The 9,588-nt window shown below is 44.8% G+C and overlaps 1 protein-coding gene across 2 annotated transcripts in view; it reads left to right on the top strand.

The window, feature by feature from the left end:
• Positions 1-4,000: 4,000 nt before the first annotated feature.
• The window catches only part of MEIOB (meiosis specific with OB-fold), a 43,668-nt gene continuing 38,080 nt past the window's right edge, over positions 4,001-9,588 (top strand). Inside the window, exons 1-2 of one of the 2 annotated variants that reach the window (XM_019988361.2) lie at positions 4,001-4,215; positions 7,895-7,971. In XM_019988361.2, coding sequence (XP_019843920.2) covers positions 7,903-7,971 — 69 coding nt within the window. In that variant the 5' untranslated portion in view covers positions 4,001-4,215; positions 7,895-7,902. The remainder of the gene's footprint in view (positions 4,216-7,894; positions 7,972-9,588) is intronic. The other variant, XM_019988362.2, reaches the window with a different exon arrangement.

The raw sequence follows: 9,588 nt of genomic DNA, 5'->3' as shown, positions 1-9,588 counted from the left end.
TATGGACTGTAGCCCACCAAGCTCCTCTGTCCGTTGGATTCTCCAGGCAAGAATACTGGAGTGGGCTGCCGTGCCCTCCTCCAGGGGATATTCCCAACCCAGGGATGGAGCCTGCGTCTCTTATGTCTCCTGCATTGATTGGCAAGTGGGTTCTTTACCACTAGCACCACCTGAGAAGCCCAGTTGTCACGTTAGCCAAGGGAGAAATCTGACATGAACAAGCTTTCCAAACCTGTGCATCCAGAAGAGACCAACAAACACACAGATAAATAGAGAGCCTTTCCCTCACAGGTTCATCTGTCCCTTGGGTCTGCCCAAACCTTTTATTTGACAGATAAGGAAAATGAAGCTCAGAGAGTCTTGACTGACACAGCTAATTAATGGCAAAAGTGAAATTTTGACCAGATAGCTTGACTTTTAGTTTCTAGAATTCATTTATTTTCTCATTTAGACAACTGTGCGATAAAACAGCTACTCTGGCCGATGTGTGTTGGAATTAAGCACGCTGAGAAATATCCATGGTCCTTTTACAATTAAAAATAAAAATGTCTTTTTGTTGAGTTTTTCTCTTTCATCTTTTAGTATTCGGCCAACATGTGAACAACACAGACAGGATATTGAGTGCTGAGCAAAGTCATAAAGCAAACACAGAACAGAGCCCGGGATTTGCACCCAGAGGAAAGAAAGCGTAGAGCTGCATGTGGAAGTTGGCTTTTCCCAAACACTCGTACTCTTAGCTTGGAGTAATTTGGACTCTGTTGTTGTTGTCAACTCGAGTCCGACTTTCAGTTTATGCCTAACATAAACTGTGATGAACCTGGCCCATGACAGCCCTCCAGAGAGAGGGGCCCTTCCCTGTGTTGTCCCAGGAGTAACCCTCTGGTGGGGCAGGCTGGGGGGCAACTGTATTCTCCTCCCCAAAGGGACACCTGTGCTCTGAGTGCTGAAGAGCTTCTTCTTCCACTCTTCTTCCCTCAACACGTTCTCTTTGGTACAGCACAGGGCAGGCGTGCAGAGTGCAGAAAGGATGCATAGCATGGACCAGACACCAATGACAGGCACACCTTGGGGATAGTGTGGCTCAGTTCCATGCAAGAAAAAACAAGTGTTTTGGTTTCCTGGTGGCTCAGAGGGTAAAGTGTCTGCCTACAATGCAGGAGATGGGTTTGATCCCTGGGTTGGGAAGATCCCCTGGAGAAGGAAATGGCAACCCACTCCAGTACTCTTGCCTGGAAAATCCCATGGATGGAGAAGCCTGGTAGGCTACAGTCCATGGGGTTGCAAAGAGTTGGACACGACTGAGCAACTTCACTTCAGCCTGGATGAAAATTAGAAATCCCAGCTGCTAGACCACCGAGGGCTAGAGGCTGGAAGCAAAGTTGCCCTGGCATTTGCCTTGTTTTTTCTATTTGCCTTGCCATGTTGGTTTCCTAGTGCATATTTCTTGTTGTTTAGTTGCTAAGTCGTGTCCAACCCAGATCAAACCCGGGTCTCCTAAATTGCAGGTGAGCCACCAGACTGAGCCACCAAGGAAGCCACCACCCCATATATTTTTTTCAGATTCTTTCCCCTTATTGGCTGGTCTCATTTTAGATGGAGGAGTGGAGAGCGAGACTAGTAATTGAGTTGTCAGTATTTCAGCTCCTGGGAAAGATGTGTAATCACTGGACCAACTTTACAAAAGTTATTTTGTTGTTGAATAAATAAAAGGTGGTTTTGTAATTCATTAAAATAATTGTCATTCCCCCCCCCCACCCCAGCGATTAGTAGGTGTGAAGTTGATTGCTACATGCTTTGCCTGTCACCCCTTTGTGACATGCTCCTCAATGGCCTGACAGCTGGCATGCTCCAGGGAGGTGATGGGTGTGGCCTCACACCATTTTCTTTAGCCAGACACGCAAGCAATTTCAATGTTGACCTTTGTTCACTCACCCTCGACTTCTACATCAAGTGGTGAGGCTAGGCGTTCCCTGTCTTTGCTTCTGTTCATATCCATCCAAAGTGTATTGACAAGTCAATTCTATTGTTAAGAATGGAATTGCTATAAAAATGGAAGAGATGAATTCTTTATGTAACAAGGGGGGGTGTCCCAATTTCATTATTAACATCAAACAATTCCACTCTTTCAGGCTTGTATTTCAAAGCAGCACATCTTATGAAAAGCCTATTGTGTCCTGGTGAAGTTGACTATACTTGCTTAATCTTAGATACCTTTCAGCTAAAATTAATTTGCTAAAATGTGAAAAAATGCAAATGAAAATTTAAAATTTTACTCCCCCAGTGAGGCTCAAATGAAAAATGCATACAAATTATTTTTTATACCCTTTTTTCCCCCTTTAGAATAGACTAAGAATGCCAGGTAAGGCATTACCTTTTCTTTTGGAAAGATCAAGGTATGTGCTTGTAAAGACAAGAGTGGAAAGGAATAAGAAAAAAATTTTTTTAATTTTATTTAAGCAGCAGGAATGCAGGTACTTTATTTTTCTTTCTACCATTGTTTGGGAAATTAAAAAATAACAAAGGAGGGAACTGCCTGGAGGTCCAGTGTTTAGGACTTGGTGCTCTCATTGTTGGGGGCTGGGGTTCAGTTGCTGATGGGGGAACCAAAATCCTGGAAACAGAGCAACACAGCAAAAAAAAAAAAAAAAGATGCAACATAAAACTATGTTTTGATAACAACATAAGACTTGCCCCTGATGTTGCACTTCTCTTTTGCAGTACATAGCTGTATAATAAGTACCAAAATTGTTTTTCCTGTTAAAGAAAGAATTTCAATAATTTAAGTAATGCTACAAGTGGACAGTAAATGGTGACAAATTTTAAGAATTTAGTTTTTGGATCTTAACTTATTTGCCCCTGATTTAGTACTCCTTTATGTGTTAGTCGCTCAGTCACGTCCAACTCTTTGATCCCATGGACTGTCGCCCTCCAGGCTCCTCTGTCCATGGAATTCTCCAGGCAAGGATACTGGAGTGGGTAGCTATTTCCTTCTCCAGGGGTCTTCCTCTTTCAACAAAAATTTATGTCATTAAACTAAAAAGATTTCCAAATGGTACTAACTAAAAAGCCCGGCGAATGTTTTGTCACGTTCACCAAAGCCCAATATTTAGCAGATCAAATTATACATACAGTGTATATCTATATGTATGCATCTGAAATGATACAAATAGCATCATCAGGGTTTAGCGTTATCGATCTAGCAGCCTGGCCTTTGTTCACACTCCCCCAGCAGGTGACAAGTCTGCATCCAACACCCGCTCCTCTTCTAGAAGCTTTATCAGCAGCCGTGCACCCTTCTTTCTTCCGTGCTCTCTTCTTTCACTGAGATCCAGAGTCACATGCCGCGTAAGAACTAACAGATCCCTGCTACACTCGATCCACTTCTCCCCAGTCAGAACATCCTGCTAGCTCACAACTAGGCTGCTGAGTAGACACGCAGGCTTTTCCAGATTTCCCCGGCTACACTTAGCACATGTTTGTAGCTGTGCGTTCAGCTGCTGCACTTTCTATAGCAATGTCTCCTGTATTTCTGCTGTTTCAGCAGAAAAGATCCCCAGCATCTTCCTGGACACCTGGTTTTTAGCAGCCCGGACTCCCGCTCGGGAGACTGGAGGACAGGCTCGGGCCCCCGGGAAAGCAAAGAAACGGGAACCACCCGCGGCCAGTCTCCCGAGTCTCTCTCTCCTCACTATCCAGACTGCAGAGGGACGGCGACTCTCAAGGCGTCTGGAGCCGCAAGGCGGGGCTGAGGGCGGAGTCAGGGCGAGGTGAGGGGCGGGGCCAGGAGTGGGCGGAGTCAGCAGAGCTTGGGTTGGGCAGTCAGGGAGTGAGTGGAACCGGAGTTTGCAGAGGGGGGCGGGGCGGGGTCGAAGCTGAGGGCGGGGCAGAGTCAGAGCGTGGGTGGAGTCTGAGATCGGTGGGAGAGGCAGGCGTGGAGTCGGATCTGGAGGCGGGATCAGAACTCGGGGGCTGGGCAGAGCCCAGGAGTGGGCGGAGTCTGAGATCGGCGAGGGCGGGGCCTGGGCTAACGGTCCAAGGGTGTCCTCCCGCGGCGACCGTCGAGCGCCGGGGCTGTGGGCAGAAAGCGCTGTGGAGAAGCCGAATTCCAGCCGAGCGGGGGAGGCGTCTGGGCGGGGCCTGCGTGTGGCTGGCTGCTGTCCAAGAGCGAGAGCGTCTAGGCGAGCGCTCCTAGGAGCAGCTGGCGAGAACTCTGAGGTGAAACCGGGTGGCGGCGGGCGGCGGGCGGCGGGCCGTCGTCTGTTCCTGAGGGCAGGCCTCTGGGCCGCGACGTCCGCGGTGGGAATGGTCTCCCTTCCCGGCTGCCCGCGGGTGGCGGTCACCCCGGTGCCCTCGAGAGGTGGAAGCCGGCGGGTTGCGGTTCGGGGGACGCCCCGGGGTGCGAAGTGGGCAGCTGACGCCGGCTTCCAGTCCACACCCGCGGAGTCACAGTCACGTAGGAACACACAGGACACGGGTGGAGTGTGCTCGTTCGCGTGGCGCGGCGCATGTAGACGCGCGGGTGTAATCGATGCGGGGGGGATAAGCGCGTTCTGAGGTACCTCAGTGCGTCACCCGCCCGCTCCCCCCACTCCCAGCCTGGCTGACGCGCGGCCGTTCTGTGGGGTTGACAGGTGTGTGCGGACACGTGCGCACGGGCACTGGCCCTGGAGGCCCCCACCCACGACTCACACCCCGCTCCCCGCCACCTCAGGCGCCCTCTCCACAGCGCTCCCTGTTCTAGAATGTCCTAGATTTGGAATCTTCAGGTACATTTTAAAGCGTGGAGGGTTTAAAAGGGACGGTTTTTAATCTCTGTGTGCAAGTCATGTCCCTTCCTCCCTCTCTTTCGTTCTTTTTTTCAAAGCAGTGTTTGGTTTAAAAAAAAAAATTAAGACTACCTTGAAAGTTTACTAGCAAGTGCTCTTTTTGTCTCCATGCTGGTGAGTTCTCCAGAGATGGGCGGTTCCCCGTTTTGTTATGGCCAACCCAGAATATACAAAACTTGCTGAGTTCCCACTGAAGGAGTAAAAACTACCCTTTTGAATTGGATTTATAAAAATAATTGAACAGCTGTTCCCCTCTAGGCAAGGTGGCCAACTTTGTCAAAGTTTGTCAAAAAAAAAAAAAAAGTCTTTGGTTTGTGATGGAAGTTCGGGGGGATTTTCACGTACAGAAATAACCACATAAGAGGATTTCTCTGTAGCAGCCCCAGCACAGGTCTGTAGAATAAACTAGAAGATTATATAGGACCATCAATGCCAGCTCTTTGGAAGCTCTGTTGATCTAGAATAGTAGGTTACAATTTGTACTTGTTTCTGTAATTTAAATGCTGGATATAAATGTAAAATTAGTTATTAACTAAAATTCTGTTTATCCAGAAAGTTAATTGTAGCAATATTATTCTCAAATTACAAATCAGGTTTCTTTTAGGACTTGCTCATTAATTTAGTCAACAAATAGCTAGCAGCTACTATGCCTGAGGTGCTAGCCTAACTAGGCACTGTAGGACACAGTAAGGGCAAGGCAAGGCACAGCCCTGTCATCCTGAACCCCACCCTGTAATGAGAGAATTAAGAATGCTGAGAGAAGGAATAGAGGCTGGGGATACTTGAAGTAGGGTGATAAGATCTTCTCTTTGAGACCCCCAAAATGTTAAAGCTCTTGTCTTGGGAGGATCTGAGGGTGGGATTGGAGCGGATGCTCAAGGAAGACGGAACTGTGTGCCAAAGTCCCAGGTCCCATTTGTAGAGAGGAGAGCTGCTGAGTTATCTGGAGAGTGGTAATCAGCGGTGGGGGGTGGGGGGGTGGAGATGATGTATATCTAGTGTCTGTAGTATAGGGCCAACCTCATAATAGTCACTCCACAACTATTACCTGTGACATTGCCACCAGGTCACCTTAACTGGACTAGTTCCTCCACCACCTTTCCCTTTCCCTTGTCAAGGAGCTGTGTCTGTGGTCTTCGGGCTGTGCACGTCTAGCTCCACACCATGCACTTTGTTTTTTTTTTTTTTTTAGCTTCTCTCTGAGCCACCCCTCCTGTCCTGACTCAGTACCTGATACATGTCAGACACTCAACTCACATGTGTTGAATGAATAAACTATGTATAAGACTAGGAAATAGCAGTACTCTAGATGAGGAGTGACTGACCCTTGCACTGAGGAGATGGCACTGGAGATGGAGAAACAGAGACTTTTAAAATATATTTGGAAAATAGAAGGGACAGCAGTTGCTGATGAATGGTGTAATCTCTGTATCACCATACTGGCCTCTTTATTTCATGTTAATTTTGTATTTCTCAAAAACCTAGAGAAGTAAGTTGTCATTTTCTTTTTGTAGACAGACACTAAAGTATATCACCATATATTTTGATTAACAGTAAGAAGTGAAGGAACTTCAAAGAGTTCATGTGATATTCCTCTAAGTAAGTAACCAGCAAGAGATGTTAAGGGCTAAAATTTTGGAGAACTCAGTATGTAGATGGATAGTATTTTTACACAAAATCTAGCTACTGAATAGTTTGTCTTCTCTAGCCTCAAGTGTCTAGCATTGGACAGACTCTCAATATATGTTGGCTGAGTGGATGGATGAATGAATGAATCTGTCAGGCTGGCAAGTATTTCAGAGACTGAAATTGCATAGTGATCAATTTCAACCAGATCAGACTCCGCTGAAGAATAAATAGGACCTTAACACTGCTAAATTGTTTATTCTGGCTTGAATGCAGAAACTGCTACATTGGATAAGAATGAAAAGCAGTGTTCTCATCAGTCAAGAGCCTGTGGACATCTTGGCTCTTTATGTACACTATTTTGAATTCTCACAACAACCTTGTAGGATAGATTATCCATATTTTGTGGATGAGGAGATTAAAGCTCAGTAATTCAAAACATTTGACCACAAACTAGTGGCGCTGGAATTCAAAATCATATTTGAGTAATTGTGCAGCCTTCTTGAAACTTATGCTATGCAATGTGTCCTGAAAGTACAGCCTGGAGATGAGAGCATTCTAAAGAGGCCACATAAAATGAAGTGAAATCAAGTAAATCTGCTAGTTTGGTGTAGCTGACAGCTGTTACTACATTAAAACCTTTTCTAGTGACTAAGTTGAGGGACAAGTCTCTGTTTCATTTATCTCATGTTTATTGAGTGCTTTTTATGTGCAAGATAGCATTGAAATGCACTCACAAATTTTAAGATGCTGCTTCTGCCCTGATGGAGCTTAGAGGGGAGGGTGAAGTACTGCCTAAATCCATACACAATGTAACTAGAAGCATGAGAGGTGGTTACAGTGTAGTTTTGCTATGTTTGTTTAAAAGTAGGCTTTATGGTAGTAAATATTTAAATCTGCAATGTCCCATCTCTCATCTGAAACTCTAAATTTGTTCAAATATTGACTAATTTTTTTTTTGCAAAGTGAAAGTTAAAAATTGAAACCTAACTATATCATTCGTAACTTTAAAAGACCTTTTAAAAATATACTTTTTACAGGTTGAATCTAACTTACATTTCACTGTTGTAATATAAAAATTTCCTGGAACTTCCTTGGTGGTCCAGTGGCTAAGATTCTGAGCTCCCAATGCAGGGGGCATGGATCCGATCCCTGGTCAGGGAACTAGATCCCACATGCCACAGCTAAGAGTTTGCATGCTGCAACTACAAATCCGATCTTCCACAACTATAGCCTGAAGATTCCTCATGCCGCATTGAAGATCGAAGGCCTTAATAAGCTGCAACTAAGATCTAGTGCAGCCAAATAAATAAAGTTTTCCCAAAGAATGAGTAGAATATCCCATACTTTCCTAAATAAATTCTTTTTTCAGTCTTGGAATTTTTCAAGCTTTATTTCAGTTGTTTAACTTATGCATCTAAATTATATTTTCTAAAATGCAGATAAAAGAATGGCCAACTCTATTGCATCAAAGAACTTTACTGCACTTTCAAATCTACATCCAAATATGGCTAATCTGGTAAGTTTCAGCAATGCAGTAGTTCATTTGTTCTCTGTTGAAGCTTTAGGTGGTGATATTACATTGTGTCAACATTATTGATTCGTTTCAACACATGCTTGTATAATTGACAAGTATACAGATACTTATTGCACTGGTGATTGTTAGATATTAAACACTCCTAAACCTCTTTGTATTTATGCCAGCTGAATGAAAATTCGTCTTTTTTTTTTTGTCTGCATGTTAGGAGATTATAGATATGACTTAGTTCAGTTGAGTTCAGTCCCTCAATCGTGTCTGACTCTTTGCGACCCCATGAATCACAGCACGCCAGGCCTCCCTGTCCATCACCAATTCCCTGAGTTCACTCAAACTCATGTCCATCGAGTCGGTGATCCCATCCAGCCATGTCATCCTCTGTCATCCCCTTCTCCTCCTGCCCCCAATCCCTCCCAGCATCAGAGTCTTTTCCAATGAATCAACCAATGAGATGGCCAAAGTATTGGAGTTTCAGCTTTAGCATCAGTCCTTCCAATGAACACCCAGGACTGATCTCCTTTAGAATGGACTGGTTGGATCTCCTTGCGGTCCAAGGGACTCTCAAGAGTCTTCTCCAACACCACAGTTCAAAAGCATCAATTCTTCAGTGTTCAGCTTTCTTCACAGTCCAACTCTCACATCCATACATGACCACTGGAAAAACCATAGCCTTGACTAGACGGACCTTTGTTGGCAAAGTAATGTCTCTGTTTTTGAATATGCTATCTAGGTTGGTCATAATTTTCCTTCCAAGGAGTAAGCGTCTTTTAATTTCATGGCTGTAATCACCATCTGCAGTGATTTTGGAGCCCAAAAAAACAAAGTCTGACACTATTTCCACTGTTTCCCTATCTATTTGCCATGAAGTGATGGGACCAGATGCCATGATCTTAGTTTTCTGAATGTTGAGTTTTAAACCAGCTTTTTCACTCTCCTCTTTCACTTTCATCAAGAGGCTTTTTAGTTCCTCTTCACTCTCTGCCATAAGGGTGGTGTCATCTGCATATCTGAGGTTATTGATATTTCTCCCGGCAATCTTGATTCTAGCTTGTGCTTCTTCCAGCCCAGCGTTTCTCATGATGTACTCTGCATATAAGTTAAATAAGCAGGGTGACAATATACAGCCTTGACGTCCTCCTTTTCCTATTTGGAACCAGTCTGTTGTTCCATGTCCAGTTCTAACTGTTGCTTCCTGACCTGCATATAGATTTCTCAAGAGGCAGGTCAGCTGGTCTGGTATTCCCATCACTTCCAGAATTTTCCACAGTTTATTGTGATCCACACAGTCAAAGGCTTTGGCATAGTCAAGAAAGCAGAAATAGATGTTTTTCTGGAACTCTGTTGCTTTGTCCATGATCCCACGGATGTTGGCAATTTGATCTCTGGTTCCTCTGCCTTTTCTAAAACCAGCTTGAACATCTGGAAGTTCATGGTTCACGTATTGCTGAAGCCTGGCTTGGAGAATTTTGAGCATTACTTTACTAGCGTGTGAGATGAGTGCAATTGTGCGGTAGTTTGAGCATTCTTTGGCATTGCCTTTCTTTGGGATTGGAACAAAAACGGACCTTTTCCAGTCCTGTGGCCACTGCTGATATGACT

Source organism: Bos indicus, chromosome 25 (assembly GCF_029378745.1).
Source record: "Bos indicus isolate NIAB-ARS_2022 breed Sahiwal x Tharparkar chromosome 25, NIAB-ARS_B.indTharparkar_mat_pri_1.0, whole genome shotgun sequence".
Lineage (NCBI taxonomy): Eukaryota > Metazoa > Chordata > Mammalia > Artiodactyla > Bovidae > Bos > Bos indicus.
Note: the sequence above shows the minus strand (reverse complement) of the source record. Positions and strands in the feature narration are given on the sequence as shown.